Raw genomic sequence first — 18,390 nt, forward strand, 5'->3', positions numbered from 1 at the left:
GCATTTTCAATGCAGATTTTGCTGAAGTAGTTTCTGAGCGCCAGGTGCATTTGCAGTTGCCCTGTAGTGCCAGCGAAGTAAAATCTCCCCATAAGTCACCCCATTTTAGAAAGTGCACCCCTTAGAGAATTCATCTTGGGGTGTGGTGACCATTTTGACCCCACAGGTATTAGAGGAAAGTATTCAAAAGTAGACAGTAAAAATGAAAAACGCGAATTTTTCCAAGAATGTGTTCCTTTAGTTTGAAATCTCTAAATTTCTTGAGGAACAGGAGAGAAAGTTCACCGCAAAATCTGTAACGCAGGTTCTCCTGAGTAGAACGGTACCCCATATGTGGGCATAAACCACTGTATGGGCACACAGCAGGGCTCAGAAGGAAAGGAGCGCCAATTAGCATTTTTAGTGCAGATTTTTCTGAAGAAGTTTCTGAGCACCAGGTGCGTTTGCAGAGCCCCTGTAGTGCCAGTGGAGTGAACCCACCCCATAAGTCACCCCATTTTGGAAAGTGCACCCCTTAAAGAATTCATCTTGGTGTGTGGTGAGCATTTTGACTCAACAGGTATTGGAGAAAAGTATTCAAAATTGGCTAGTAAAAATGAAAAACTCGAATTTTTCCAATAATATGTTCATTTAGTTTAAAATTTCTAAATTTCACAAGGAACAGGAGAAAAAACGTAACACAAAATCTGTAAAGCAGGTTCTCCTGAGTACAACGGTACCCCATATGTGGGCATAAACCACTGTATGGGCACACAGCAGGGCTCAGAAGGGAAGGAGCGCCAATTTGCTGGAGCAAAACCGCAGCTAGTATCGGTTATTAGAATAGCGCAGTTACTAAAATACAATAAAAAAAATGAGATTACAGGTAATGTGGGGTGGTTACGGACAGTCTGGGGTGGTTCCAGGTAATCTGGGGGTGGTTACGGGCAACCTGGGGTGCTTATGGGTAATCTGGGGTGGATACGGACAACCTGGGGTGGTTACTGGTAGTCTGGGGTGGTCACGGGCAATCTGGGGTGGTTACGGATAAACTGAAGTGCTCATAGGTAATCTGAGGTGGGTACCTGTAATCTGGAGGCGGTCATTGGCAACGTGCGGTGGTCAGAGGCAACGTGCGGTGGTCAGAGGCAACGTGCGGTGGTCAGAGGCAACGTGCGGTGGTTGCGTGCAATCTGGGGGGGGGTTACATGTTATCTGGCATGATTACGGCAACCTGGGGTGGTCACGGGAAACCTTGGGGGGGGTTACAGACAATCTGGCATTGTTATGGATAAACTGAAGTGTTTATAGGTAATCTGGGGTGGGTACATGTAATTTGGGGTGATTATGGACAATCTGGAGGGGGTCACTGGCAACATGCGGTGGTTACGGGCAACATGCGGTGGTTACGGGCAACATGCTGTGGTTACGGGCAACATGCTGTGGTTACGGGCAACATGCTGTGGTTACGGGCAACATGCGGTGGTTACGGGCAACATGCGGTGGTTACGGGCAACATGCGGTGGTTACGGGCAACATGCGGTGGTTACGGGCAACATGCGGTGGTTACGGGCAACATGCGGTGGTTACGGGCAACATGCGGTGGTTACGGGCAACATGCGGTGGTTACGGGCAACATGCGGTGGTTACGTGTAATCTGGGGGGGTTACGTGCAATCTGGCGTGATTACGGACAACCTGGGGCGGTTACGGGTAATCTGGGGGGGTTAAGGGTAATTTGGGAGTAAACTGCAATTATTACTATAATAAAAAGTGTGTGTTTTATTTTTTTGTATGTTTGTCACTTTTTGTATTTTATACATTCATTTTCACTGTACTACTATGATTACTGTGATATTTTCTATCACAGTAATCATAGTTCAGTGACAGAGACCAAATTGGTCTCTGTCACTTTAAATTTTCAGAGTTGGCTGGTTATGGAGCGCATGCGCACTTCATAACCAGCCTGGACGTCGAGGAGGAAGGAGCTCCAGGAGCAGGTGAGTATATGGGGAAGGGGGGGTGACTGGGGGACGAGGGTGACAGGGGGGGTGGTGGGCGACTTGGGGGGGGGGGCACGGTGACACTTTTTATCCCCTGTCACCAATCATTGATGGTGACAGGGGATAAAAAGTGCCGGGTTCCACATGGCACAAGCGATCAGCGGTATATAGTATATACCGCTGATCGATTGTACCGGGACCCCACAGGGGGGGTCCCGATGACTGCCCCATGCTCTCCGCTAACTCCGGTGGCGGAGAGCATGGGGCTTTCATTCATTTTTATTTTCTGATCACTGTGAACAGACATTAGTCTGTTCACAGTGATTGCGGCGGCCATCTTGGATCTGATGGCCGCCGCGGGGAGGGAGAGGGTTAGTGACCAGCCCACTAGGGGGGCTGATCTGGGGTCTGATTGACTTATTTCATCTCCCCCCGCCGTGGATTCACGGTGGGGGGAGATGAAATGCAGTACAGCGCCGGCCCGTTAGTGACCGCCATATCGGCGGCCACTAAGGGGTTAACTGCCGGGATCCGGGCACGCCACGGATCTCGGCAGTTGCGGCGGGTGCCCGGCTATCACTGACAGCCGAGCCCCGCCGAGGATGACAGGAGTGCAGCTCCTGCGCCCCTGTCATCCCGTGGACGTACCGGCACGTCCATCTGCAGGAACTGTATGCACAGGTCCTAGCTTCAAAAATACGCAACTGCGTATTTTAACGCAGAACAATTGTATAAAGCCAACCTGCGTTTTGCCTGCTTATTTTTAAGACTGATTCACGCAGCAAATACGTCAAGTGGGTTTGTACCCTTAAGATGAAACAGATGCTGCCCCGGTTCCTCTTTATATCGATAGGTGGTGAGTGAGTCCGCTTCTTTGCTTTATACATTATCTAAAAAAAGAAATTTATATTATATATATATATATATATATATATATATATATATATATATATATATATGATTTGTAGAATCCCCTCCACTTGCCAAGTAATATAATCTGTTACAAGATCTTAAGTGACAATCACATGGCCTCTGACAGAGCAAGCAGTGATTTCATAAAACTTCTTGTGACTGTGACAACCAACCATTGCCATGTCACATGACCACCCATACAGAAACAATGCTAGCAGTATGGTTTGTACAGAAAAGCTTAGTGATTTTAAAAGTGGCACTGTCTTAAGATGCCATCTTTGTCCTTAGTCACGTGTCAGTCTGCTAAACATAGGCCCTATTCACGCGTGTGTGTGTGTATATATATATATATATATATATATATATATATATATATATATATATATACACACACACATATATATACAGTGTGTGTGTGTATGTGTATTATATATTCAGTGCTGTAAAATATAAATTTTAAAAAAATGCACAGGTCCTAGTTCAGACCCGCATTTACAGCATGGATCGCCATTTTCTATGTAGCGGTCGGTGAATTGCAGAGCACTACTGATACATACTTGTAGTATGGTTGGCAATTATGGATGGGTGAACAAGGCCTAGATCTGCCCTTTAAAATCATTAAGAGGTAGTACCTAGAGCACAGTCAAGAAGTGCAAATCATGATGGTGTATGTACAAAATTTATAAATAAAAAAAGATGTAAAAGATGGTCAAGGTAATACCATGGGCTTATTTTCTTATTTCCAGTGTTAACAGCTGAAAATGCAATGACATGTTAGGGTTACTGTATGCTTCCAGTTTAGTGGAATAAGTTTGGGTTTAGCCCTTTTCTGTTCCAGCACATCTGTGGTCCAGTGTACAAAGCCAAGTCTACAAAGGCATGGAGAGGCTTGAATGGGTAGCCCTGGCCATAACCCCAATCAAAACCTTTTAAGATGAAATGGAACTTAGATTGCGAGTCAGACCAACTCATCCAGCATCAGTACTTGACCTCACAAATGCTCTTCTGGTTGAATGGACAAATTGCAAGAGACATTCTAAGCTTTGCCAAAGGCAGTTGTTGCCGAAAAGGTGGTCCAACAGCATGAAACCATGTAAACATCCATAGGTATGAAACAGGCCAAGCATCTACACATTCTGCATCTTGGAAAAATGCCTCTTGCACACTTGCCACTTTTAGACGGCCCATTGTAACGGCACAAGCAATAATTAGCACTTCTTTGCAGAGCTTAGACAAGGTTTTATCAATGGTTTGGCTGGGCAGACACCCGTGGGGTCTATTAAAGAGGACATGTAGCCAACCCCTCAAAAAAATATATTACTATCATAAAATAGCTTAGGGCCCTATTACACCAACAGATGTCTGACAGATTATCTGACCAATTTTTTTTAGCCAAAGCCAGGAACAGACCATAAAGGAAAGACTGAGATTTCTCCTCTTACAAATCCAATCCTGGCTTTGGCTGAAAAAATCTGTCAGACATCTGTTGATGTAATAGGGCCCTTAGGTTGCTCCGCTTTCACACCTTTTCACAGTTTCTTGATACGCCCCGATTGTTTGAGATATGAGAGTTTAGTTGACCAGTCAGATGGGTGAGAGCTTAATTTTTATAAAGCAAGTGAATATCAGGTGATGGGTGTGATTATACAGTCTGCAGGTGTGTATGTTTTACACTGAGTTTATTCACCTCATATTCACGCCCATCTGACTACTAACTGAATTGTCAGGGAAAGTACACACTCACATATCCAGAGAACAAAAGGGTGTATATCAAAGAAGTGTACAAAATAGGGACCCTAAACTATTTATAAAAGGGTACTCCTGGCCAATTATATTTTTTTGATATAGTGTTAGGACTGCACAGAATATAACAAACATCTTATTCTTACCTAACCATACTCCTCTGAGGTCCCTGTTGAACGCTCTGACCACTACTTTCATCTTGATAGAGACAGCCAGCTCAGCCAATTACCGGCCATGGCACGGTCCGGCTTTAGTCAGTGATTGGCTGACGCGGCTGCCACTGCCAAGGCAAGTCCATCTCAAACGGTATTGGACCCGAAAACATTGCAGGGAGGACAGGTGGCAAGGAAAGACTAGATTATATTTTGTATTTTATCCAGTTATTTTGGGCTGCTATTGAAGCCAATGTGTGTCCCAGAAAATCTGAAAGAGTAGGCGGTAGGAGAGGTCAAAATAAATAAAGACAGCACACAGTTGAACATATGGATGTAGAAGACAGACACATTTTCATTTCCTCCTATTGCACACTACAAGTTATAAATAAAAGAAAAAGAAGAAAACACTTCTGTACTCCTTTAGAGAAAAAAAAAATGTTCTGGTTCAACACTGTGATTTTACTAAAAACAGTCCTTTACCAAAACACTAAAATGGAAAAAGCAGGAACATCCCAAATGGTGGACACAGGTTTTGTGCATTTGGAAGCTGCCCCCTACCTCAGCAAAAGAGGGCAACTAGAATTTTTTAGTAGTGTTGGGGTGGTAGGTCTTGTATCCACTTGGTGCAAAGACTAAACTAGACTGAAGGGGAGCTGAGAAGTTTTTTGTTTTGAAGTTTATGTACTTGTCATTCTAAGGCTAGGTTCACATATCTGGGCTCCAGCATGCAGTAATTTTTTTATCTGCTCAAATCCTACAAAATAGACACTAGTCAGAAACCCCAAATGATGTCAATGCGGTGTCCATCTGAACCAGTTTGTGCAAGTTATTGGACTATGTCTGGAGAAAGAGCCAGTCAGGCAGAAAACGGCCCATAGCTGATCTGCACTCGCAGCACTCTCTCCCTCTGCTATGAAACTATAATTGCATCAGAAAAATAAAGACCTTGCATGGAACCATACGGTGGGTGCCGCTTTCTTTTTGCATCTTGATCAACAGACCCTTCCCTTTTGGGGTTTACCATGCAATCTAGTGGGTTTCTCTTGACAATTTAGGTGCATTCTGGTGCCAAAATTTCAGCACAAGTAAGGGTTGGCAATAGTAAGTAAGTGCAGCTGAATAGCGTCAATGCGCTCCATGACAGCACTAAAATGACAGATCACATTTGAGAACAATATTACTCAGCCAGTCAGGTAGTAAAACTGCTTTCTGAACACAAAGAAAGCAAAGTCTCAGCCTGGCATTCTTAGCTGTAACAGGGGTGACATTACCAAGGAAACAGGTGACCAGGGGAGGGGGATGGAGAATTACAATTAAAGCCTCATTCTTCACAGAGCTTAACTTCTTCACTCACATCAGTTACCCAGTGTTCTGCTGTAACAATAACAAGTGACCATGTCAGCAGGGGGCAGCGACATCACCAAGAGCAAGGGTTATCACAGAGACCTGGTAAGCCCTTAAGTGGCTCCCATAGACAGGAAAAAAAGAAAAAAATCACAGCCGTGTTAGTTTAGTTGATATCATTTACTTATAGCCTTTAAACTGATGTGTATAGACACCATTAGAGCCATAGACAGGACAGTACGGAAGATATGGTTAATCTTCTGGGACACAAGATTTTTTTTATACAGTGGTGCCTTGGATTACGAGCATAATTCGGTCACGGACAGTGCTTGTAATCCAAATCCACTTTTATACCAAAGCAAATTTTCCCATAAGAAGTTACTGAAATGCAGACAATTGGTTCCACACCCCAAAAATAATGCTAATAATAAGTTACTGTAGAGTATAGCAATCAGCATGTGGAGTATAATGTATAGTAAGTGCAAAACCCTGATAACACAGCAGAAGTTTGTAGATACAGGATGGAGCTGCAGATCCCCATAATGCAGTAGCTTAGTACAACAGGCTAGAATAGAGAAGCAGGGCTGCTGTCAGAGGTGTGTGTGGTCACATGACAGCAATGGGGAAGGGGGGGGGGGTGTTCAGCATGGACCAATCAAGACTGACAGACTGCAAGGAGCATGAAGGAATGAGCAGGACATATGTGGGCACATACATGCAAGCACTCTCTTTTCAGGGAGAGAGGGGTTACAGATATGGAGAGATTACCTCCACAGTCCTGTCCCCTGATGTAAGCCCCAGCCTGAAGTGGATCTGCTATGATTTGGAAGCTGATGGAGGCTTTCTGGGTCAGAGTACAGTGCTGTCGACCACCCTATGCAGGCCATGCCCCTCCCCAACTCGCCCTCCCACCCAGTACAGGGAGCTCCTAAACCAAAACAATGCTCTTAAAGCAAGTCCCCATTTTGAAAAACTGTGAGCTCTTAAACCAAAAATGGCAGGAGGAACTACTATGATTTTTTTTTTCTTTCATTGAATGCTGCGGGTTTAGTGTTCCTTTAATGATTATGTTAAAAAGAAATAAATTATGTCTCCCAGTACAATAAAATAATCATATGTGTCCCGATCGATGGAGCTGAATTACATTAGCTGGAACAGAAGCCATCTAATCATCCACACTGAACAATGACATGTGTTCAGTCATCAATATGATTGATAGATAATTTAAAGTTTAGCATACTGAAACCAAAAACCACATCCAGCACCCAGTAACACCTGCAACCCAGTTTACACATCCAGCCAGGGGACCTTGTACCCTCAACAACCCTGCAGAGCCAATATTACATCTCACATACATTTACCATAATGCCACGAGTCAGTGGTTAAATATCATCCAGGCTTAATGGAAAACAGTTTATATATTGTGAAATTCAGAACAGGCAGAAGGCAGAACAACCAGCAGACAGAGAACTAATCTGTAAATTTGTTATCATTGTTTCTGTGCTTTCAATAAATGTCTATCATTAAAGGAGACCTGTCACCCCCAGTGCCGCTGGTGACAGGCTCCCGACCCCCCGCTAGAGCCCCCTATACTCACGTGATCCCGCCGGGTCCCGCTTCCTGAGCCGGTCGGGTCACAGAGATATCAGCGCCCGAAGCACGGCGCGCGCTGACAGGAGAGCCCGACGCTCAGAGAATGAATGGGGAGTTCGATGCGCCGTCATTTTCTATGGGCATCGGACTCTCCTGTGAGCGCGCACCGTGCTTCGGGCGCTGATATATCAGTGACCCGACCGGCTCAGGAAGCGGGACCCGGCGGGATCACGCGAGTATAGGGGGCTCTAACAGGGGTCGGGAGCCTGTCACCCAGGCACAGGGGGGTGACAGGTCCTCTTTAACTAGTTAAACTGATGGAGACTTATGGTGCGTTTACACAGACAGATGTATCTGGCAGATTTTTGAAGCCAGGAATGGATTTTAAGGGGAGAAATCTCAGTCTTTCCTTTATAACCTGTTCTCTGTTTATGGTCTGCTCCTGACTTTGGCTTTTAACATTTGCCAGATAAATCTTTATCTTTAAACCTTTAAGGCACTGTTCACACTTGGGGTATCTATCCAAGGGGGTATAGTTTTACTCTTCCAATAGAGAAGGTATTGTGTGTAAGCCATTTTCGCAGTGTGACAACAGGTTACTATAATCAATACCAACCAAATGGCCCCAGAACTGTCACAGTACGAGGGGCCCCCAGGAAACATGACAGTATACTTTACTGTACACTGATCAGCATGTGCAGATCCGGCCATACACACATGATCAGTCTTTGGCCAGTTTCTGTTCTGTTTACATGTACTGTAGGTGTAATAGTGACAGCAAGGTGGGCAGTGAAATCACTAGAGCTTGACAGTAATTCGGTGGCCCACTCATGTGACATCAGCTCAAAAACACATCAACAGATGTGTAAGGAATTGATATAGCTAGCCTAGGGTCACACTGTATTTATTAAGTCAGTAATGCTATTCTATTAAAAAAAATTTTTATATATATATATATATATATATATATATATATATATATATATATATATATATATATATATATATATACACACACACTTTTTTTTAATAATGTAAGTCAATTGGAAATGGATTCAGCTGTATGGCATACAGCGGCATACGTTCTCAGCATACGTTAACGTAGCCTCCCCCCGGCCTTTTTTCAAAGTCAGAGTGTGAACCCCTTAGATGATATGAAGCAGGGTATACATTTATCAAAGTTTCCGTCCCTGTAAGGCCACATACGCCAAAGCATGCACCTTACGTTCTCCAATAGGTGTGGGGCGTTTCTTACAATCCCAGGCCTTCAGCAGCCAAACAGGCCAATTATTACCCCGTGAAAAAAAAAAAAAAAGTTGTCTCAGCATCCTGAACTCTAAATGTGTGCCGAAATTCACCATACTGAATTGTGGAGAGCATGCGGCGCGGCATGGCATCATGACACTAAATCTGCTACGTGGGCGCTGGTATCAGGTATAGATCAGCCTGTCTAAAAGGGGCACTGCTCTCACACAGATAGATTGTTGCACAGCTAATAACGGTACAAGTTTTCTCTCAAATGGCCACAGTTCTGCACTGTCATTTTTGGCTAGGTGGCATTTAAAATTTGGTCTATATATTAAAACACCTGCTAATAGGAATTGGCCAATATCATTACTGAAAAACTGTAGCCAACTGCTGCTAAACACACTGATTTATTTATTTTATTGTACGATTTCAGAAAGGGGGTTTTACTGCTGGGAACCCTTGTGATCTTGAGAACAGGGTCCCAAATTTCCCATTGGAACAGAGCGGCAATCATGTACAGGCACTGCCTATCACTGTCTACAAGAGCCGCCGGAAATAACCAAGGGCTCCTAAAGACAATGAATAGAGCAGCAGTGTGTAAGTGCGAAATCAAAGGGGTCTAAGCAATCAGAGCCCCACCCCTACATGATCACAGACTTCTCCTTTAACCCCTTAAGGAGAAAGCCAATTTCAATTTTTGTGCTTTCGTTTTTTCCTTCCTTGTGTATAAAAGGCCATAGCACTTGCATTTTTTCCACCTGGAAACCCATATGACCCTTTTTTTTTGCGCCACTAACTATACTTTGCAATGGCAGGCTTATTTTTTGCATAAAACACACTACAAAGCCAATAACCATAACAAGGATATGTAGCTTGTGTTACTTTTATTTTATTTGATGGCTTTTCAAAAATTAAAATCTTTTTTAAAAAAATAAATGTTCCTCAAAATTGCTCTACTCCCAGGCTTATAGCGCTTTTATCCTCTGGTGTATGGAGCTGTGTGAGGAGTCATATTTTGCGCCATGATCTGTACTTTCTACAGGTACCTTGTTTGTGAATAAGCGACTTTTTGATCACTTTATTACAATTTTTCTGGATTCGATGTAAAATAAAATGCGTAATTTTGCACTTTGGCGGGTTTTTGCGCTTACGCCATTTACAGTGTAAAATCAGGAATGTAATAATTTAATAATCCGGGCAATTTCACACGCGGCAAAACCAAATATTTCTATTTATTTTTATTTATAAAATGAGGAAAGGAGGGTGATTCATACTTTTATTTGGGGAGGGTATTTTTTATTAATAAAAACTTCTAGTACTACAACTAGATATACTGCATAGATCAATGAGATAAGGGGTTAAGACTTATTGGTTGGGGATATCTCCAGCGGGTCATTAAAGCCGCCAAGGGCAGGGGGGAAACTGATAACAAGTTCTCTCTCCACGTGCCCGCAGTGAGCGGCAAGACCGAGCCTGGGATACCGGGCCAGTCACTGACTAATGCTGCGTTTACATGGAATGATAATTAGAATTTTCGCAATAACGAACGCATTTGAGCGATAATCGTTCCGTGTAAACACAGCAAACGATCAAGCGATGTGCGAAAAATCGTTTATTTTGATCTTTCAACATGTTTTCAAATCGTCATTCATCGTTCGCTAAAAATTCACAGATCGTTTCGTGTAAACAGTCTTTCAAATATTTACCCAATGTGAAAGATGGGCTTAAGCGATCTTAAAAACGATCGCATTAACAAATTTTCTTAGGATTTTTTGAACGATTTATTCGTCTAAACGCTGATCGTTATAAAAACAAAAACGTTGCTTCAAATCGTTAAACAATCGATTGGGCGAATTATCGCTTCGTGTAAACGCAGCATAACTGAGCAGCCAGTCCATCAGCCGGGACAGACTTCCACCAACTCCACCAATCCTCTAGCAGGTGGGCACGGGGAGAGGCAAGTTAGTACTTTGTAATCAATTTCCCCCGTCTGCTGCCAGCTTTTATATTCTGCCGGACTTCTCCTTTTCTCACAACTTTTCAGGTCTGTTTTGTGTTATTAAAATTTCAACAGTGTGGAGAAAATTTGTAAAAATAACATCCCTGCTAGGGTATACTGTAATCCTCTATAGATTTTTGCGGTGGGAAACATACTATAAAAATCTGCTGTATTTCCATCCCACCTTGAAGGAGGTTTTCACTCTTCCTCCATTAGGGTATTAGGGGAAAGAAGGAAAACCTTCTTCAGGGTAGCTTCACATGTACCGTATCGCAGTGGATAAATGAATGAACACAGCATCAAATCTGCTGCAGATCCACAGCAGAAAATCAGCTGCAATTTAGTGCGTGTGAAGCTACCCTGAAGGTGGGATGGAAATACAGCAGATTTTTGTAGTATGTTTCCCACTGCAAAAGGATTACAGTATACCCTAGCAGAGAAGTAGATTTTTACAAATTTTATTCACACACTGTGGAAATTGTAAGAAGACAAAACCGACCTGAAAAGTTGTGTTATGTTCAGAGATTTTTCCCTCTCTAGTTCAAAGAACTAACAATCTGCCATAAACTCCACTAACAATGTAATCGTGCGGACAATGGATTTTCTAAACCATTTTTTCCATAATCCACAGGAAGATACAGTCAGACCCGTATGATCTGATGTACACATATCCTGCAGATGTGTTGCAGAAAATGTTAGCAGCCAATCCATTCTGTGAGATCTTACCCTTAAAGGGGGTCGTCTGCCTATGGCCCTCTATGTGATAGGGCCAGCGATCATTTTGATTGCTTAAAAAAAAAAAAAAAGTTACAAATAAGTAAATTTAAAAATTGTTCACCGGTCGCACGTCTCCCCAAACATGCAACGAGACCATAACACACATTACCCACGATCTTATCCAATGGGGATCGCGCATTGGAGTCTCATCAGGATGGAGAGAGGAAATTGCTGCTGATCCGGCAGTGCCTGTGCTGACGGATACCAAGCCCTCGACTCCATGCTGAGTTTGTTTACATGGCTGCAGCAATGCCACCAGCCCTCATCGGCCCAGCATCCAGTCACTGGCCTCACGGCTATACACAACTGTGAGGCCAACGGGCAACGTGTGGGTGTTGTTTTACTATGGTTCCAAGCACTCTGCAGATTTTTCTGATAGGACAAGCCCTTTAAGGCACCGTTCACACTTGGGGTATCTATCCAAGGGGGTATAGTTTTATTCTTCTAATAGATAAGGTGTTACATGTAAACCATTTTCCCAATGGGACACAACAGGTTACTATGATCAACACCCTCCAAATGGCCCCCAAGCGGTCACAGTGCGAGGGGCCCCCAGGAAGCACCGGTGGGCCCCCAGGAAATGTGACGGTATACTTCCCTGTACACTGCTCAGCACGTGCAGATCCGGCCATACACACACGACCAGTCTATGCCAGTAAAGCTAACTGGTATGGATCAATACACAGGTGGGCACATAGGCACTGCGATAGAGAGCATATAGGAACCTATGGAGTGTGGGGATGACTGCGGGGGGCTTCCCTCTATGGAGGACACCCACCATAGCCAGGGAAGCAGCAGGACAATACACAATACACAGTGTGCAGACAATGCCCCCACCCCCAGGACCCCAGGGCGCACACTGCCCTGTCATTGCCTGGCACCAGGGACACACTGCCCCTCTGTGCTGCCCTCAGCATCGATTTACGGCTGGGGAGGGAAAACACTGCCACCCACACAGCCTGCCACGGTTAACCCCTTTCTCCCCAGGCAGCAGAATGCTCCTCACACCATTGACAAACAATAGAAAGTGCAGCAGCCGCAGCCAGGCCAGTGCTCCCCCCACAGCACCGGACCCCGCCGGCCCCCGGGTCACTCACCCAGAACACGATGTTGAAGCCGAACAAGAAATACTTGACGCAGCAGCTGACTTCGGGTCCCTTGAAATGCTGGTGTTTGCCAGACATGGCACCGACCGGGATCACACACGGGGAGCGCTAGTCACAAATGCAGGGGATGCTCGAGGCGGGGAAGGAAGAATGGCGGCCGGGGGCTGAGCGCTGGCATTGGGAGGCTGCACGGAGCGCACGGAGCTCGGGCCACCAGGCTATTGTTAGAGCGCTTCCTGGAGTCCCGGGCACGGGCTGGCCATGTCTGCTTATACTGCTCGTCCTGCTGGATGCGGCGCTCCCGGGGCTCCTCCCACACCTGGGCGGAGCTGTCGTTGTGCTAACCAGCGCCACCGCGTGCCACAACTGTGCTATTACAGCGCTGTAGTACGCACCTCACACCTGAGGGTGTATATAGAGGACAGGTAGGTGCGCGCAGCAGAGACACCACCCAGATTACTACAGGCAGCTGCCCGGGCGCTGTTCACACTCAGCAGAACCGCTGCCAAAGAGAACGTATTCCGAATGAGCTGCTGGCAGAGCTGTGACATGGAAGCCTATTTTGTTAGGAGAGCACAACACCTCTATTTTATAATCAAGGAGAAAGGATATGCCAGTCCGATTGATAATGTTATGTCACTGTGTAAAATAGGGTGGTAATTGATAGAGAAGGCCCATGTTGTTCTGGATATGGATTAGTCTCATCTATGTCCTGAATTCCTACATAGAATATATGACATGCAGATTTGGAAAAAAAAATGTACTCAAAAGTCTACCATGTGAACCTGGCTCTACTGTATGTCAAGAAATTCACCTTTCATCTCCCACACATCAGCTCCAACACTACCTCTTAGCTTTTCTTAAAGGAGAAGTCCTGTGAAAGTTTTTATTAAAGTATTGTATTGCCCCACAAAAGCTGTAAAATCCCCACTATACACTAATTACGAAAAATGCTTATAAAGTGCTTTTTTTTCCCTGCACTTACTACTGCATCAAGGCTTCACTTCCTAGATAACGTGATGTCACAACCCGACTCCCAGAGCTGTGCAGGCTGTGGCTGCTGGAGAGGATGATGGCAGAGGAATTCTCAGTATCCCTCCAGTGCCCTGTGTCCCTCAGTGTCCCCCTGCCATCATCCTCTCCAGCAGCCACAGCCGCACAGCTCTGGGAGTCGGGTCGTGACATCACGTTATCCAGGAATTGAAGCCTTGATGCAGTAGTAAGTGCAGGGAAAAAAGCACTTTATAAGCATTTAACGTAATAAGGCTATGTTCACACTACGTATTGGACCAGCCAGTCTCTGCAAAGATCATCCATGATCTTTCCAGCCGCAGTGTTCTGATGCGGGCGCATCAACGCGTGCCCGCATCAAAACTTCACACAATAAAGCAAGCGGCCGGAGCCGCTCGCTTCATTGTGTGAAATGACAGGTCTTTCTGCGGCCACAATTCATTAAATCGCGGCCGCAGAAAACTTAACATGTCAGTTGTTTGCGGCGCTGCATGGAATCCCGGCCAGAGCGTATACTATGTGTATACGCTCTGGCAGGGATCCAGTAACAGATAAGGCAGTGTTCCACACCGCAAAGTACGGCCATCATTGCCAATGGCAACGTAGTGTGAACATAGCCTAAGTATGTATTGGTAATTTGCATAACTTTTGGGGGGTAATACAATACTTTAATAAAAATTTCCACTGGACTTCTCCTTTATGGGTGAATTCACACATACCGACTCACAGCAAAAAAATGAAGGGGTTAAGGGGGTGGCGGAATTACTGCGAGTATGTAGTCACAAGGGCCTGCCTAGACCTTAGCTCGTAGCGGATCTCGCTGCATAACTAGCAGCGAGATTTCCGCTGCGAGTCACTATGTGTGAAGGCACCCTAAGGGTACAGTCTCACACTGCAGACAATGTCCAGTGATTCTGTGGCAAGACAAAACAATGCATATTAATAAAATCAGTTGCTGAAAATCTGCAGATTCTGATAGACTTCTAGGGAGAATAGATGAATTCTATCAGGATCCTGCTAGGCCATGTTCTTGGTATCCTTTTAGATTAGCTCTTAGGTACATCACCAGAAAGGTTTGCAGCTAAATCCATCCCATTGTTGGGGTTGTTTCTGCAGTATATGTGTAGATTATTTTTTTTCTCTATAGACACCATTCAGCTGCATATAATCATCCCTTTATTTCTATACAGCATTGATAAAGGGAGCTGGGGTGGATTAAAGGGGATTGGTTCTATTCATTACTAATGAAATACATAGTAATGTGCAAGCTACATATATATATATATATATATATATATAATGCAAAGCTACATATATTTGTGAAGTTCCCCCAATCAGCCATCCTTCCATGTAATCTGATCACATCACAGGCACCTTCATAAGTGAGAAGCTGACCATACACCATCTTCTCCAGAGTGTACTGCTATGGAGGAAGCACAGTGCTGTGTATTGGGACTCCACTGGCAGCCATGTATGGCCACATGAGCCAGGAACAGGCCTCAAGCTGCATCTTCAGAGTGACCGAGGCTGCCGAGAACATTCCCTTTATTAATAAGTGATCTAATACACTGCTTTGAAAAAGAGAATTGAAGGTAGCCAGCCACTTTAAATACGTTTCTTTTCAATAAATCGGAGGAGTGACACAACACCTTTTCTTACACCTCACTCGTCTGGGAAGTATAACTTGAGACAGATGCCACATAGTACAGCCAAAACTACACCTACGTGCAATGTCCAATAGTTTCATGATATTTCATCATTTTGTGGCTCTTATGGAGATTTTTAAAGCCAAAGCATAGAATAGATTTAAAAAGAAAAACAAAAAAAAGGGGCTTTAGCTTCAATAATCTGTCAGATAAATCGGTCTGTGTAAACACACCCTTAGCCAACACTTGTAAACATGGTTTCATCTTTATTCAATAATCTCAATATGGCATCTGTCTAATGTTGAGTTTACACAGAGATCTGACAGATCTTTGGAGCCAAAGCCAGGAATGGACTATAAATAGGGAACATGTCAAAGAAAAGACAGATTTCTCCTCTTTTCAAATCCATTCCTGGCTTTGGCTTCAAAAATCTGTCAGATAAATCTCTGTGTAAAAGCACCATTAAAAGGGAGCATGCACGCTACAGAATCCGGGTGGATAACATTTGCCCACCAGTCACCCCCACTCACATCCCCACCTATGCCATAAACTCCATTCTATGTTTAGGCATATTCTGCCGTCTGCCCAAAGAGTTGACCTGAAAGCAGTGGTCTGGCTGGTGTAAATAATGGATATAATGTAGATGTACAGACACATTATATACACACACACACATTAATATATATTATATATTCTCCATACATACACACAAACTATAGCTATATATACATGCACGCACACACCGGCCAAGCACCTTTCATGGCAGAGTGGTGGTCAGTAACCTAGAGAGGGAAAGCGGACATATCAGAAGTAGTAGGCAGGTTTGCTAAAATAATATTATTTCCAAAAATATTTAAAGTGTAACTGTTAATTATATTTTTTTGCAGAAACCAATAGTATAAGCGAGAGTGTCATAGGTTTTATTAGGCAAAAAAGCCTCTTTCTGTACTCAAAACAATCTTCCAGCCTCCCCCTCCCCCCCCCCCCCCCCCCCCCCACTGTTATTTGTGCATTATCAGGCAAAGCCTTCTTCATGACAGAGGAGCAAAGTGAAGTCAGGTTTGCCGAGTCCCATTATAACTTATGGAGAGTGGGATAATTGAGCAGGAAGAGAAGACAAGTAGCTGTACAGTTTGCAGACTGGGCACATAAAATGCTGGATTCAGAGGTCATAAAGATCAGTGCTTATCTAGGAAGTTGGTGAGAGAAGATTGCAGGATGTAGTGTTTTGCGGGCTGCCTTTTCTCCTCTGTGCTCACCAATCTCCCTCTCCATAGAGCATAATGGACAAAGAAATCCTCTTTCTTCTGAAGTGAGGGGGGTAGGAAAAAGGCTTCTTGAGAACAGAATAAACTCTTTTGCTTAATAAAACCTATTACACAGTTTCTTAAAATTGCTTGTACTTGTTCAAAAGGAAATGTGACAATTTACCATCTGTTGCAAGATATGAATAGCATAGGTCCCGGCGAAGGAGGTGCAGATGTAGCAGACTCCCTGCTGTTACATAAGTAGTAATCACTTTTATAACTCAGACTTTGTAGCCCCAACAAGCTGTAGACTTACATTGTGTATAGGAAATATTGGTATAAATTAAAGTTGCCATCTATATCTGTGCCCTATTACACAAAACGATTATCGGCCGATAATGGCCTTGTGAAATAGAAGACAACGATAAGCAGACATCAACATCAATGTCGTCGGCTGATTTGTGATAGTTTTCTTTCAACATGTTGAAAGAAAAATGGCTGAGATAGCAATGATCTGCTGCAGTCGCTGCACTTACATGCGTCGGCAGCAAGGGGTAACAGTGCTGGCAGCGAGCGGGGAATCAGGAGCAAACGAGCACTGACAGTGCTTGTTTGCACCCCTGCATTGCCCCATGTAATAGGGGCTTAAGTGTAGTAGAACATGGCACTCAAGTCAAATTACAAAAGACTACAGATGAGCACAACTGGAGCATGCTAGGCTGTATCCATCTTTTATAGGACTCCCTATTGCTGGGTTTACACGAAACGATTATTGGCGAATTTGCACGATAGCGATCGAATTCGAACGATAATCATATGTGTAAACGCAGCAAATGATCGAACGACGAGCGAGAAATCGTTCGTTTTGATCTTTTAACAGGTTCTTAAATCATCGTTCGCAAAGAATTTGCCGATTGTTCCGTGTAAACAGTCTTTCACTGATTTTTCCTATGTGCGAGATTTGCAAAGCGATCGGAAAACGAATTTTCCAACTAAATGCTGATCGTTATAAAATAAAAATCGTTACTTAGAAATAGTTAATCGTACGATGGAGCGATTCGCTCCGTGTAAACCCAGCATATGGATGCATCATCTGCCACCAATATTCAAATGCTAGAGTCGCGCTTATCTCTAACAAAGACCTGTCCGATCCACCAGAGCAGAGCAAGTTTTACAGTGGCTCCCCAGTCTGGATGCTAGAAATCTCTGATATCCATATGCCCTCACAGCTGTCTGGATGGGAAACGCCTATTACAAGCAGAATTGGCTGCAACTAGAAGAGGTTCACCATGTGGGATATTTTATGAGAACAAGCTGTACAGAAAGATAGTTCACTGATGCTGGGTGGGGTTTGGAACCATATGTGAAGATAAGAATAAGAGCTTTTTCCTACAGTGTTATCAACAGCTTTTCCCTCTGTCACAGAGCTCAGCCAATACCCTGTGGTCACCTAATACTACACTGTACTGTAGTTTATTTCTATATGCACCACAATAATGTGAAGCTATTACACAGGTTATAGCTGTATCGGAAGTTGTCAATTCTTGCTTATTCTGCCATAGAGTTCACTGAGAGCAGGACTGTACAAGTATAATAGAGGCCAGCATAGAAGTAAGTAATCGTTTGTT

The 18,390-nt window shown here is 44.0% G+C and overlaps 2 protein-coding genes across 3 annotated transcripts in view; one reads left to right on the forward strand and one right to left on the reverse strand.

Annotated features, from left to right (window-relative positions):
* TSPAN17 (tetraspanin 17) overlaps nt 1-13,167 on the reverse strand; it is a 59,224-nt gene extending 46,057 nt beyond the window's left edge. For both annotated transcript variants that reach the window (XM_069972742.1, XM_069972736.1), the window contains exon 1: nt 12,850-13,167. In XM_069972742.1, the coding sequence (XP_069828843.1) occupies nt 12,850-12,936 (87 nt within the window). In that variant the 5' untranslated portion in view covers nt 12,937-13,167. The remainder of the gene's footprint in view (nt 1-12,849) is intronic.
* An 80-nt stretch (nt 13,168-13,247) lies between these two features.
* The window catches only part of SNCB (synuclein beta), a 107,756-nt gene continuing 102,613 nt past the window's right edge, over nt 13,248-18,390 (forward strand). Inside the window, exons 1-2 of the mRNA XM_069955224.1 lie at nt 13,248-13,283; nt 18,325-18,373. The gene's annotated coding sequence lies outside the window, so the exon portion shown is untranslated. The remainder of the gene's footprint in view (nt 13,284-18,324; nt 18,374-18,390) is intronic.

Source organism: Dendropsophus ebraccatus, chromosome 1 (genome assembly GCF_027789765.1).
Source record: "Dendropsophus ebraccatus isolate aDenEbr1 chromosome 1, aDenEbr1.pat, whole genome shotgun sequence".
Classification (NCBI taxonomy): Eukaryota; Metazoa; Chordata; class Amphibia; order Anura; family Hylidae; genus Dendropsophus; species Dendropsophus ebraccatus.